The sequence below is a fragment of the Elgaria multicarinata genome, chromosome 4 (assembly GCF_023053635.1).
Source record: "Elgaria multicarinata webbii isolate HBS135686 ecotype San Diego chromosome 4, rElgMul1.1.pri, whole genome shotgun sequence".
NCBI classification, from domain to species: Eukaryota; Metazoa; Chordata; class Lepidosauria; order Squamata; family Anguidae; genus Elgaria; species Elgaria multicarinata.
Window position 1 is genome coordinate 134,810,380 of NC_086174.1, and position 15,533 is coordinate 134,825,912.

Genomic DNA, 15,533 nt, shown 5'->3' on the forward strand with positions numbered 1-15,533 from the left:
GATCCAAGGAAGAAAAATGCCTTGATCCCTCATTCCTTTGCAGCTGCCTGCATGTTCCTTGGGTGGGGCGGGCTCATGAATGATGCAGAGGCTATTGGGGGAGAGGTAATAAGAGCTAGTGTGGAGAAGTGGCTAAAGTGTCCAACTGGGAGTCAGGAGATCCAGATTCTAGTCCCCACTCGGCCATGGAAACCCACTGGGTCACAGACTCTCAGCCCAACCCACCTCACAGGGTCATTGTTATGAGGATAAACATGGAGCGTTGAAGGATAAAGTATGCCACCTTGGGTTCCTTGGAGGAAGAAAGGTGGGATATAAATGTAAACATAAATAAATAAATATAAATAAATAATAACCACAAATTGGGCAGAAAATATTTCTGCTCAAGGCACTTTCCTTCCATGGACTTCCTTCCACTCATTTATTTTAGGATCCAGTGCACTATGTTCAACCCAAAACTGAAAGAACAACATGGGAGCGGAAAAATAATAATCTTACCATCTAGATCATACTCCAGAAATTGCAGGGGTGAATTTGCAGTAAAATCAATGGAATGTTCAAAAGAGTCCTCGTTGTTCTTCAGATCTGTTTTCCAAGTGGTGCTGTACAACGGGGAAGCGACCTTGAAAGAACCAGCCAAAGCTCCAAATTTCGGGAAGTAAATTCCAGCAGGCAAAGAGATGTTAAAAGCTGGGATTTCAATCTGCTGCTCAGGAATCGTTATTGTAGGCAGATCAAAGTCAGCTATCTTATTGGCCACAGCATTGAGATCCACAGTGATTTCACCGAAAGAAAGGGTCTTTGGAAGAGTAAATTGGGATACAGTTAACAGAAACTCAGGTACAGTCAGCTCAAGGTAGGGAATTTTATATTCTTCCACGTTAACGTAGCTGGTTACTATATTTAGTTGAGGAAACTGTATGTTTGGCAGTGAAGGCAGTCTGATGTCAAATGGCATTGTGGCCAATGTTTCGGGGACTTTGATCTCACGTGTGTCAAAGGTGTAAGATGGAACTTGCAAAGTTGTAAAAGGGACCCTAAACTCTGGAGTTGTAACAGGATTTTGTACTTTCAGTTCGATTTCAGGAATTGTGAATATAAATCCATCTTCCAGTTGGTTCACATTTAAGGGGATAAAGTACCCGTCCTTATTTTTCATGTATACTATGGATGTTGATGCATTTAGGAATTGTCTCTCTTCAGCATTAGTGGTGATATCCAACTTCAAGATATCCCATAGGCTCTTGTCATAAACTGGCAGCACAAGGTCATTGAGGAAAGACAAATGCCCTCCCAAAGATCCTGATAAGTCAAACTGAATTTTTGTTTTGTCATTTGCTAACTCCAAGTCATTTCCAATGAATAGAGAAAGGATTTGGCCTTCACTCTTCCAAACCATTTTCTGATTTCCATTATTGGAGGAAAGCAAAAGGGCATGGTTTACTGAAGTCTCACCAAGGAAATTATTTGGTTGGGCAGCTTGTATCTGAAGAACAACTGACTGACTACCTGGAGCAAGCTCCAAAGTTACTTTGCAGTTTTGATTTCCTTTACTTGCAACAATTGGATGATAATGTAAATTATTTTCTCCGCTGTGTTCCCAGACTGCATAAAGGCGACGGGTAGAAGCTTCAATGGCAACATTTTCTGCCACGCCAAAATTCCCAATTCTATCTATGTTAGAACTAGCTTCAAATTTCACTGAAGACCGAGCACCTTTAGCGTTTAGGTAGGCATTGGCTTCATGGTTCAGCTTTCCAGAAAATGGGTTTCTTCTGTGAAATACGCCATTGATGAAACCTTTGGTTGAAGTATCTACAGATATGTAAGAGACAATGCTTTCTAGAGATACCTTGTTAACAATTGCTCCGTTAGCACTGGCACCATAAGTATCCAAATCATAATTTAAATTAATATCTGAAGAGATGATTGGTTTTGATTTAGAATTTCCTTTAAGTTCCTGCCCAAAATTCACTTTTAAGCCTGGCACATTGATTTTTGCTGTGGTTGTCACTGAAGCGTCCATGTTTCTCTTTGTGAGACTGATAGTACTGTCATGTTTTCCTTCTATAAATTTATTGTTCAGGGATAATGCAGTTGCTAGCTTCAAACCCCTCTTCCTTGTGAGACTGGATGTTCCATCTAATTTATACTGCAGGGCATCAATCACAGAAGCGGAGGATGAACTCAACCGAGCAATGATATCAGATTGGTTAAAAAATCCAGCATTTGTGTTCAGGGTAATCACACTAGATTTAAATGAAAAGTCATAGGTCATATTTCCCAGTGCCGGAATATAGATTCTGTTTGATGGCATATGTGCTCGATAGGTGGGAAGCTTCAGTGTCCGCAGACCTCGAGGAACTTGAAGGACTGGTAGCTCCAACGATGGAAGGACTAATGTATATGATGGCACTGAAAATCCAACAAGTGGGACTGTGAAAGTTGGGGTGCTCATTTCTTTGGGGATCACATAGCCAAAAGCTGGGAGTTCCGCTGTAAAGGGAGAAACCTCAATGTTGACAACTGGGATGGTGTATCCTGGAATTCTGAAGATCTGTGGGGCTTGTTTGACAGAAGCATCTACTTTGTATTTGTCAAACTCAATTTTGGCTTGGTTATATGACTCTGTAAGGAAAGCTAAGGTGGCATCCCTCCCTCTTTCAAAACGCCTGTTGAAGATCACAATGTAGTTGTTGAGTGCTCTATGCACTCCATCTAAAGGAATTTCAAAAGAGTGTCTATCTTTGTTCTTCTTGTACTGAGCTTTTAGATTTAAATCAAATGATTGCCTTGTTGTCTTCAGTAAATTCTTCAGCCCTGTTTCCTCCCACAGAGAGTATTCTTGCAGCTGGGGTGTCTTGATGCCAATGTAGGGGACCGATTGTTGAGGAAATGAGAGAGGAATGTTCAGGAAGTCCAAGTTAGCATCACCATTCATGGATACAGAAGCTTCAATGCTGTTTACATTGTTACTAGCAGACATATTATGGGCATATTTGTATTGGTTAAATCTTCCCTCAGCTATCCAGCTAACTTCCTGAGTGAAAGGATTCAGCACCAGGCCATAGCTATTCATCATCTCAATTTTGCCAACAATTTTCAGTGGGAAGCTAACTTTTACATTCACATCATTATTTGTCGATGTTTTAATTTCAAAGGGCTGTACCAAGAAGGCCACATCATTGTTTATTGTGCCCGAGATACGTCCATTCAACTTAGCATTATGTGTGCCCTGTAGTATTATTTTCACCTCTGCAAGGTTCATTGTCCCTTGTAGATTTAAGGTACTACGTCCCACTAGTGGAGATTCAATTGCAGATTCAACCTGAAGCCTTGCGGAACTTGGCAAATTATATTCATATTCCAGTCTTTGGTTGACCTTCAAGTATTTATCGTTTATCCTGTTTTCTGCCATAAGAGAAGCTACGGAGCCCCCTACATTGAAACTGACAGTTGATGCGTGGGTCCCTTCATCAGAGTAATCACGAGTAGCCCATTTCCAGTCTCCTTTGCCAATGGAAGTAACTGCTATATGTCCTGCTTCCAGTGCTGTTTTTATTTCATTGCTTAATTCAGCTTGACTGGTGAACTGGGCCTTTGGAACATTTAGCTTGTGCGTGTATGTTGTCTTGCTCTCCATGGAAATCTTCTTCTGCACATTGACCATTAACCTATTGTGCAGGACCACAGCGTTCCGTGTAGTACGGAAGCTTGCAGTTGTTTCGACATTACCTTGAACAGAAGCCCTCAAAAATATGATTTCACCTGTATGATCAGCTTTGAGGTATAAATGGGAGAACTTCAGGGTCTCTCTTAGGACTAACCGCTGCATCTCAGGAGCCAAGAGGTGTGTATCAGCAGTCACAGTAAAAGCTAAGACGTTTATTTTTGATGTCGCTACAGCTGAAACAGAGGCCACAAATTCTGGGCTGAGGGCAGAAGCTGTTTCATTCTTAAAATCAACATTAGTAGTCAGCGTGAAGAGGGGAGAGGCAATTCTGAAAGCCCCAGACAGTTTTCCAAATGTAGGAACAGTCACAGAGTCTGGAATACGTGGCAGCTGGAATTCTGGCATATTGATACCTTCGAATTGGAATTCATTCAAATTGAGCTTTGGGATCAATAATTCAGGTATTTGTAGCTCTGGCAAATTCATTTCTGGGAAGGAAAAGTCAGACCAAGCCATATCTTGCATCCTTAGGTCTTGGAAATACACACCAGCTGCTGGCAGTTGAAAGTCACTTGTCATTATTTGATCTATTGTCTTCAAAATCCTCAATTTGATCTCATTAAAATCAATTGTAAAGGAGGGAACCTTAAAGGTGTTTACAATGGTAAACTCAGGAGTAGTAAAGCTGTGTGGAATTCTGATTTCATTTAATTTCTTGAGATTTACCTGAGAAGAAGGGACACGCAGGTCGGTAAATGGAATAATAAAAGATGGAGTTTGAAATGTTGCTTCCCGTAGGGCCCGCAGGCTGACTTCAAAAGCAGGTGTGTTGATTATGCCTGTGTTGATTTCAGGAACTTGAAAACCAGTTTCAACAAACTGGTTCAAACTGTCGGCCATGTTTTTTACATTGTATTCTTCAGCTAAAAGAGATATCTTCTTTGAGGCAATGTTCCACTGATCAACTAGATAGGTGATTATGGTATTGTACAACTGGCTTGCCCTCTCCAGATGTCTCTGGCATTCTCTTGGGATGTCCATTCGATAAATTATTTCACGTGCATCTCCTAGATAATCACGCATCTTAATTCTCAGTTCAGTCATTGCTGTGGAGTGTAGGAGATTGTTCAACCAGTCAATTATTACAGCAAGTCTAGTATCTTTTAATTTCTTGATGGATTGAGAAACCACAGCATTTACCTCTTTGATGTATTGCTTTGCCGCTTCCATTTTCTCGGGTAGTCCTAAGGCTCTGATTTCATCATTGATTTTCTGTGTTGCTTCCCGAATTTTATTGTTTGTTTCATCTACAAACTTGTTGTAATCAAAGGTCTTCAGCTTCTTTATAACAGTATCAAGAAAATTGTTGATTTCTTCTACCAGATTTTTGAAATCAAATGTTTGGAGCTGCTTAACAGCATCATCAATGAATTCCACAACTTGACTAAAGAATGATTTTATGTCAATTTTTCTCAGTGAGATGGTTAAATTCTGGAACGTTTCTCCAATTTTCTGTTGATTAGACAGCTCTATCATCTTGTCCATTAGAACTTTGGCATGCTGATCAAGGTTGGAGTATACAATAATTTCATGCATTTTGGCTCGGATGACATTGATCTTCTCAGACACTTCATAGTCCTCCATGAAATTTAGAAGAATATCTTTAATTTGTTCAAGGATTTGATTAATTTTTTGAAGTGGAAAGGATGCTTCCAGCTTTTTCATAAGTGTTCTGAAGTCAATTGCTTCCACCTGCTGCTTCAAACTCTCTGCAATATGTTGGACATCTATACTCTGAATCTGGGTTTTCAATTTTTCTAATTTTTCTTGCACCTGAGCTTTAATTTTATACTTAGCTTCTATATTTTGTGCCCAAGCTGCAGCACTACTTCTTATCTGGCCAGAATCATACTGAGAGATAACAGATTGTAGTTGTTGAATAGTGTCAATCATTTGTGCACTGATTTTGTATTGCCTGTCTATCACTTTCATTTTTTCAACAATTTGCTCAATAAGTTGTACAATAGCTGCCCTCAAGTCATAGCTCTCTGTGATATACTTTTCAACTTCTAGCAGGAACATTTGCAGCTTGGAGAAAGCTTCTTGAAGGTTTGTTTTGGCATTTTCCAAAGCAATTTGAAGGTCATCCACTGTTATGCTATAGTCCTTTATAAAAACATCAATTTTCTCTTTTAGGTTGTTCACTTTACTTTCCAAATTGAAAGTGTTCACATAGTCATTCACCTGTTGGGGGAGCTTATCTAATGTTGCTCTGTATTTTCTCACAAACTGATCTATATTTACACTCCTCAGGTTCCTCTGAATAGACTTCAGTGCTGCTAAAACGGACTGCCGGATTTGCTCATAGTAAGCTGGTAGCTTCTCCAAGATGGGTAGACTGATGACATGCACATCCTCGTTCTTATCATAGGTCACAGAAAGCGAGAGACTAAACTCTTGAGGCTGGGCTATATTTTCCCTTAAATCAAATGTATCTATTAGATTGATTCGTTTGGTGTCTGTGAATGGTAGATTTATCGGGAAGTCCAGTACGGAAAGGTCTGCTAAAGTTTGTCCACTCAGCTTCACACCAATTGTTTTAGCATCATTAAAAGCACTAAGTTCTTGATTGTACACATTATTGTTCAGTTCAGCCTTCATTATCCAGCTAGATTTTTGTTCAGACGGAGTAAAAAGGATAGTGGCTTTGTTATTAAGTGATGACTTGTGTGTTTTCCCAGAGTTTAGTTTGTGGGCAGTGGATCCCTGATAATCATGGGAAAACGTGAAAGCAACGGGCTCCATGTGTAGCAGGAATTTGTTGTACAGCCGCCCTGACTGCTCTCCCAAGACCAAGAGTCTGCCATCAGCATTTGTACGCATCTCAGCAGTCACACTAAAAGGGGCTGCAACAGATCGCAGTTCATTAGAAAAAGTTAAGAATCTTGAGTCACCATTTGTGTTGACGGTGACTGTAGAGGAGAGTCCAGCAATGTTCAGATTAACTCTGTGGGTTAGGGATGCACCTTGAATATTTGCAACTGTGTCTGTCTTCAAATGCGTCTGCAGATCTGCATAGGTGAAGGTGTAGGTATGCTTCACCTCATCGCCGTTATAAGCCCCTTTCATGTTGCCATCCAGATTTACCTTCAGAGGCTCAAGTTGCAACCGGGCTTTGTTGTTTACATTGGCAGTGCTGTATTTGAAGTCATTGTTCATGTTGGCTGTGAGAGAATAGGGCTGCAGCTGGAAGTCCAGATGGTGTTTGTGGGACTTGTCCAGGCTGATGGTGTGATCTAAATTTGAAGCGTAAGTCAGGGACAAGCCGACAATGTTCAGGTCATGAGTTTGTTCCAGCTTCATTTCTCTGTATGACCCTATCAAGCTATTTGAAAACTTGAGCCCTCCTTTATTCACTCTGAAGTTTAAGGTGTTTGTGCTGTCTGCGTCAGAAATGCTGCCTTGATATACGCTTACAAGCATTATTTCTGTGAGAGCCACTTTTCCATCCAAGTCAAATTTTGCATTGTGTTTCCCGTAACGTCCATTAGTATTAATCTTGGCTGAGGCTCCGGAGATGCCAATGTGGCCATTCATTTCATTCTCCAGTGTCAGTAGATGGAACTGCAGTTTTGTTGTTGCACTGCTGGCCAGACCATCCTGGTTAATACTTAAGGTGGACTTGTGTTCTGCTTTGTTTCTTTTACCGCTCACCGACACATGGCTAATCAATTCCGCGCCTCGGTTGTTAGCAGAGCCCGAAACCAGAGCATAGTATTGGTTTTCTAGGTAACTAGCCTGATAGTCGGAACGAAGTGCAGCCCCTTGCTGGTCCACAGTTAAGTCAAACTTATTGAGAAAGTTCATGTGCCTTCCAACGGTCTCAGATGACAACTTCAGCTGGCTTTTTTGGTAGTTCAAGGAAGCGGTGTTCGTCAGAAAGCCATTCTGTACATTTGAGATGGATGTGATTATCCATGCATCTTCAGTATATCTGCCAGTAATCTTGTTAGTAGCCTGAAGGAAGGAAGAGTCAAACTCCAGATCTGATGTCCCCGTCGACACGAGCTTGCTTGCATCATAGGTGACTGACCGCCTATATGTGGTTTTAGCAAAGTCTGAAGCGACATTTAGTTGTCCAACCAGGTCTAGATTTGCAACCAACACATTGTTGCTGTCTTCGGAATTTTCCTGGACAGACAGAGAAAACTGAGCACCCAGGAGGCTGGAAGCCTTAAATGTAAGAGCACTTCTACTAGTGGGACTGCCGCCAAATTTTTCCTTGCTGAACTGAAAATACGAGTCGAAGAGCCCATGTTGCAGTGTGTTTTCGTAATCACAGGTGAAGTCATTTTGATCAAAACTTGCTCCTCCCTGACCTGAAATAAAAAAGGAATAGAGAAGATAAAATTAGAACTGGCATCATGAAAATGTTAAACAACATAGGCAACTGTAACTTTCGAATTACTACTCACGCATTTCTTCTGTCAGACATCCTGTAAGACAAAGGGCTTGGATTTCAAGAAACAAACAGCTTGAACTTGTACACGTTTACTTAGAAGACGTCACAGTTTGTTTGATGGGACTTATACCCAAGTGAGTGGGCATAGTAGGGTTTACTTGAATTGGCTTTAAAACCCAGTACGTTTAGATTGTTGGCTTTAGTCTTGTAAGGTTGTAATACTACACACTTATTTCCATGTAAGTCTCACTGAGCTCAATGGGGCTTGCTTCTGAGTAGATATGTAAGGATTACATTGACGGTCCCATTGAAGTCTAAAATGGGCAGGCAGAAAATAGATCTCCAGAACTACTCAAAGCATTCCTGACCCATTGGCCATGCTGGCAGGGGTTTCTGGGAGTTGAAGTCTAACACAGCTGAAGATCTAACTTCTGCCCACCCCTGCTCTAAAACACACAGTTCATATATTGTCTTATCCGATTTATGAACTAGACTGTCATTCGACTTACATTCAGGTCAGTTGGCTTAACTGGGTTATGGCTGTAGCAAACACTGAAGGAAGGAAAGTTTTGAAATCTGTAGCATTTACTTCCTCACAAGATTAGCTTTGTTTTGGTTTGTCTTTTAGATAATGGGTATGTATGAAATAGATGTGCTAATGCCTTTTCCATGAAGTCTCTATTAAAAGATTTTACGGTAAAGGAGTAAGAAAGTTATCATAACATATAGCTGGGACTGTAAGGAGATAGTGATACTACTCCCTACTAGAGAGCTGAACCAGTGTGGTACAGTGGATAATAGCTGGACTTGAATCCTGGATACCTGAATCCAACACTTATTTATTTATATTTATTTATTAAATTTATATACCACCCCATAGCCGAAGCTCTCTGGACGGTTTACAAAAGTTAAGAACAGTGAACATTAAAAAGTATACAAAATTTAAAACCATCGAAAATATAAAAAACAACAGTATAAAACAACAGTATCCTTTTAAACAACAACAGTTCTGGGGTCCATTTAAAAAAAAAACTTAGCATATGTTGTTAAATGCTGTTAAATGCTTGACCTGGTGCCGAAAATATAACAATGTTGGCGCCAGGCGAGCCTCATCGGGGAGATCATTCCATAATTGGGGGCCCACCACTGAAAAGGCCCTCTCCCTTGTTGCCATCCTCAGAGCTTCCCTCGGAGTAGGTACTCGGAGGAGGACCTTAGATGTTGAGCGCAGTGTATGGGTAGGTTCATGTCGGGAGAGGCATTCCATCAGGTATTGTGGTCCCAAGCCATGTAAGGCTTTATAGGTTAAAACCAGCACCTTGAATTGGGCTCAGAAAGGTATAGGCAGCCAATACAAGCAGGCCAGAATCTGTGTTATATGTTCGAACTACTTCCCTCCACCACTGAGGGTGTCCGGACATAACTAAACTGTAGTTTAGCTTTTCATGAACAAGCTCCCCACTCTCCTCTCCTCCAGTGTAGCTGCAAAGAAGAGATAAGAAACTTTTGCTTCCATTTTCAACTACACAGTTTGCCGTTATATGCAAATCTGGACAAACTGCAGTTAGTTTTAACTATGGTTTAGACAACAAGCCAACTTCAATCAATGGTTTCTGATCCTGTTTCTTTAAACAAGGGGTGCAAACTTCTTTGGTCCTGAGGGGGCCACACACATCCGTACACAGACACACTCTTCCCTACATACATATTCCCTCCCTGCCCACTGGGTGGGGGTGGGATAAAAGCCTTTACCATCAAGATTGCTGTTTCTATGTTGCTACTAGCAGCTGTAAAATTTTGATCTCAGAAGCCAGGAAACAGAATTTTCTACACAGCTGAGATGATCAAGGGAAAAGTAGATGGGGTTCTGTCACACAGGGAGTGGCCAAGGACCATATGCAGCCCCAGGGCCGCAGGTTGTACACCCCTGCCTTAAACCATAGAAAAGACTAACTACATTTCCGTGTTCATGCATAACCCACAAAATGGTATGTTAAAAATGGAAGCAAATGGTTCCAATCTCCTTCTTAGAGCATGATGGAGGAGGAGAGGGGAAGGGGGAATGCATGTGCCAAACGATTATGCATGGTGTTACATCCAAACCCAGCCATTGGCTGGCCTTGTGCTGGTCTTTCAGCCTCCATTCTGGACCTGAATATTATTGACCTCAGCGCTGTTCCAAGAGCAGCCTGAAGACTTCTGTAAAAAAAGTTGCAAAATGAAGCTGCTATGTAAATATTACATTGGGTTTTTTTTTTTCAGTGTTGCATGGATGTGTCCAGGTTGTCATAGTTTCCTGCATGAATAGTCATAAGTATGCAAGTATTTTGAACATTTCCCTGGAATCATACATTCACAAGGAGCCCTGTGAGTACTACAATTTTTATCAAATTCATGGGGAGATGTACAAGATTAGCTTTTGGGCAAACATGAAATAATGTTACAGTGTCATATCAATGGCTACTAGTCCCAATAGCTATATGGCACTTCCAGTAGCAGAGGCAGTATGCCTATCTATACCAGTTGTTGGGGAACATGGGCGTGAGGGGGCGGGTTGCACCTGTGTCCTACTTGTGGGTTTCCTGTGGACAGCTGGTTGGCCACTGTGTAAAAAGAATGTTAGACTAGATGGACCCTTGGTCTGATTCAATATGGCTGTTCTATTATTATTATTATTATTATTATTATTATTATTATTATTATTATTTGCATTTTTATACTGCCCAACAGCCGAAGCTTTTTGGTGCTCAGAGAAAAGGGTTTGTGATGTATTTCTAAAACAAAGCACTAAATTTACAGGAAAATATAGCACATGGCTAATTAATATGCTCTTACACAATTGTTTTCCCCATTTTTCCTCTTAAAGGCAGCCTAAAACTAATTTTAAATGAAACAAATACCTTTTAAATAAACAGAACAGTTTATTACCTCGTACGGTATATGACAGTAGGTCCAAAACAGAATCAGCTTTCATGAAGTAGTTTGTCCTCAGGCTGTAGGCATCCTTTGAAGTATTAGCCAAGGAGTAGGATCCCGACCAATTGTAGTAATTGCTGTACACGTTGGAAGAGATCTCAAAAGTGCCCAGCAATGGGAACTGAAGCGTGTAGGACTCTGGGATGGTGAACGGTGGAAGCCTGTACTCTTGTGAGGGCATGTTTACTCCCAAGGATTGCATTACCAATGGAGGTGTTCTTACAGTGTTGGGAACTCTTATGTCATAGGATGATCTACCACCAAAGGGTAATGGGATGGTAAAAACAGTTCTCTCCTTGTTCCAAATGTACTTAATCTGGCCATCGCTGCAATACAAAGATACCCAGAGTGAAGATTGTATGACGATCACAAAATAGCAAATAGTGCACTTTGCTTTAGAAGCTGCCATATTTATTTTATGTATTAAAATATTTGTATCCTGCCCTATATCACTGAGATCTCAGAGCAGCGGACAGATAAAATTGATCCAAACAGTATAAAACAATAAATATTTTATTTTATTTATTTATTTATTTATTTATTATTGCATTTTTATACCGCCCAACAGCTGAAGCTCCCTGGGTGGTTCACAAAAACTAAAACCATTCAACGTATAAAACACAGTATAAAAACATGATATAAAATACACATTAAAAACTGATTTAAAAGATACCATACATGATTAAAACATCTTTAAAACATCCTGAAAACATTCTGAAATTTCACTGGCTAGGCCTGCCGGAAGAGATCAGTCTTTATTGCTTTTTTTAAATTCTAAAAGACTGTCAAGTTGACGAATCTCCTCCGGCAGGCCATTCCACAGTCTGGGAGCAGCAGAAGAAAAGGTCCTCCGGGTAACAGTTGTTAATCTAGTTTTTGCTAGCTGAAGTAGACTCTTCCCAGACGACCTGAGTGTGTGGGGCGATCCCACAGGTAGCCTGGGGGGGATCTACACTACTGCTTTTAAAGTGCTTTAAAGCGCTTTGAAAACGTTTTGAAAATGTTTTGAAACCTTTATATGCAGTGTGTCCTGGGACCCAACAGTTGTCAAAACTGTTATAAAGCGCTTTAAAGCAGTAGTGTAGATCCCCCCTGGACCCAAACCATGTAGGGCTTTAAAGGTAATAACCAACACTCTGTACTTTGCCTGGAATTTACACAGCGAAAACATATTAAGACATTAACAAACTAATACCAGTAAAATATATTTTAAAAAGTCATAAAAACAAATAAAACTATGTGCAGCTTTAAGCAAATTTAGCCCTCAAATTTAGCCTTTTGATAAAAAGTCATGTTTGAACTTGGTGCCAAAACGAAGCCAGCATCTGTGCCAGTCAGAGCTTCAAGGGGGAGCATTCCACAATTGGGGTGCCACAATGGAGAAGGCCCTCTTCCATGTCCCAAACTCATACCTGAGTTTGCTCAGGTATCGAGGTCCCAAACCATTTATACCAATGTCCCAAGCCTGATACCTTGTCAGATGTTTTTGTTCATCTGCTTTGTGCATCTGCTTTGCCTACCATGGGGGCCTCTCTAGCACCTCTGACAGACAAGGGTCTTTCCCATCACTGGCTACCTGAGATCCCTTTAACTGGAGATCTCACAGAATGAACCCAGGACCTTCTGTATGCAAAGAGATAGTCCCTTCCTATATACAAAGTTGTGTTTCCCTTGCAGAAGACAATTATACAAAATAAGTTCATTTCAGTAGACAACAAACAAAAGTGATAATTGTATGGCAATGAATATGAACGGTGCTGTGATCTTACTTCGGGGTGGGGGGGGTGGGGGGAAGTCCCACTGAAATTAACACAATTCTCTTCCCCTAGAAACATGGTGTGCTTCCAGATAAGACTTCTATGGAGCAATCCCCCCTGCCTCATTCACAGAATTTTACATCATCTTCCATTCATAACTCTCCCATGTTTTCCTAGAGCTTCTCCTGCCTTTTCTTCTTACCACACCAAAAAAAATTAAGGAGAAAAAGACAGAATAGCTCAGCAATGCCTTTAAATTGATACTGTTAGGTGCGGTCAGCCTGGAAGCACCCAGATCTAGTTGTTTGGCATATATTAGTTTCTTCTTGTATCAAATTAAAGGTTTCACTAATGTAGTTAGTCATGTTGTTTAGCTTCAAGGCCACGAAGGGCCTCTGCTCACATTGATGAAGACCCATTATAAGGACTTCTCATCTTTTGCTTTACCTTCGTAAGAAAAACTCCTCGGGAATGCCGATAAGATCCATGCTCTCAAAATTTAGCTCCTGAAGTCCACTTAATTTATTCTGTAGAGTTTGGGCATAAGGAATATCCTTGGATGTCTGCTGTAGCCAGGTATTGGTCGCCTGCAAGATCAGAGGAAAGTGTCACCTTACAAGAGGCTAATGATCAGAAGCAATTCAGTTCGTTGTCTCAACCCGTCTGACTCAGGTAAAGTGCTAACGCCCATGGGAAGTCTCCTTAGTGAGTGCCACATTCAGCCACCTTAGGCGCAGAACTCAAGCTACCCTGGTGTTATGGGAGCTGCAGCAGCACCATCGCTTCTTCCTGCACTGTGCCAGGTTATGTGAGAGGCCTTGAACTATTTGGAAGGAGATTACAGTGCAGCTCTCACTTGAAAAAAGCGAGTTACCATTGTGCCTCAGTCCCTGACTTCCTGCTACCCTATCCTTCAGCCAGACAAAATTAGGCTGACAGGTATTACCCAGAAGACAAAATTAGGCTGACAGGTATTACCCATTCCCAGACTGTGGAATGGCCTGCTGGAGGAGACTCGTCAACAGTCTATCAGCAATTAAGAAAGCTATAAAGATCTCTTCCAGCAGGCCTACCCAGTGGAATTTTAGGATGCTTTTAGGATGTTTTAACAATGTATACTATGTTTTTAATTAGTATTTTATGTATCTTATACTTACTGTTGTTCCCTGCCTCGATCAGGATGGAGAGGCGGGTAAGAAATACTATTATTATTATTATTATTATTATTATTATTATTATTATTATTATTATTACTGAGACACACTGCTGTGGCTCCAACTGTGGCATTACTAGGCCTCCGCCTCCTTCTCCAACTCAATGACTCATGGAACTCATTTCCCCCACATAGGGACAACAATCTAAGTCCTTTCCCACAGATACCTATCTGATATATGATGGTTAAAAGCCATGTTACCCTCTCACACACCCACTCACATGCACAGTGCATTTTTGAGGGTACATATTCAGTGTTTTACAACTACACCTTAAAAACCTAGCTGTAGTTAAGAAAAATGTCCACATTATTGGTTATTCTTTTTTCGATTAGGTTATGTTTCTCTGTGTTTGTCTTCTTCTTCTTCTTCTTCTTCTTCTTCTTCTTCTTCTTCTTCTTCTTCTTCAACATAATTTTAAAAGTGTTGCAATATAAATAACCAAAGTCTCGTACAAGTACCACACACTAATAGCTGATGCAATCATCAGCTGTGCTAAGGATTCTGGCCACTTACTACTATCAGTGAACTCACATGATACTCCATTGCCCCTCCCCTCTACTGCATCTTAGTGATGGCCACAAGTAAAGAACTCCATTGCCCCCACCTCTACTACCTCTTAGTGATGGCCATAAGTATAGAAGTCCCTCCCCTCCAAGCACCCCCTGATTTACTGCCTTCTGGCCCACTTCACTGGCTCCTGTTGGGTTTAATAGATATTCTGCTCATACTCACTAATTGTTCATATGTAATAGTGCTCACTGGAATTAGCTACCTCTAAACTCATGAGTGTCTCTCTTCAGCATGATAACAGAGGGCTGACAGAAGTCTTTTATACGGCTGATGCATTCACTTACGGCTATGAAATGTGAAACAATATGCCGGAGCGTCATATCTGTGTTGGCTACTTTGTGGTCCAGCAGCTCGTCGGCGCTTTTCTGCAAACCTTTTGAATAACCCACAATGTCTATGGGCATGGTGGATGCCATTTTCTTCAGGGCGGCGCTAGTGCCTGAATTCCACTGCACTTCAACTTTCTCATCATCTAAAAACCATAAAAAATGACACCCTGTTATCCCCCATAGAGTCCAATTTGCACATAAACCCTATGCAAATTTTCAGTCCAACATGTGGTGAAGAGAGTGGGATAGGCCTGGGGCATGTAGGCCAAAAATGCATAGGGACCTATGCATAGGGACCTGACTTATACCAAGTCAGAACACTGTCCCATCTAACTCAGTATGGAACTGAGTGACAGCGGCTGTCCTGGGGTTTAGGATTTCAGGCAGGAGTCTTTTAATGCCATATCTGGAGATGTAGGAGATTAAACCTGGGACCTTTTGCATACAAATCATGTACTCATGTATGTTTGATGTATATGTCGTGCAGCTCAGGTTGGCATTCTTTGAGTTCTGTAGGTGTAATGCCATGCAATGAAAACATCCAGAGGGTTG

The 15,533-nt window shown here is 41.0% G+C and overlaps 1 protein-coding gene across 1 annotated transcript in view; it reads right to left on the bottom strand.

Moving 5' to 3' along the window:
* The window catches only part of APOB (apolipoprotein B), a 55,666-nt gene that overhangs the window by 7,873 nt on the left and 32,260 nt on the right, over positions 1-15,533 (bottom strand). The window contains 4 exon segments of the mRNA XM_063125219.1: positions 499-8,052; positions 11,064-11,437; positions 13,316-13,455; positions 14,937-15,124. Coding sequence (XP_062981289.1) covers positions 499-8,052; positions 11,064-11,437; positions 13,316-13,455; positions 14,937-15,124 — 8,256 coding nt within the window.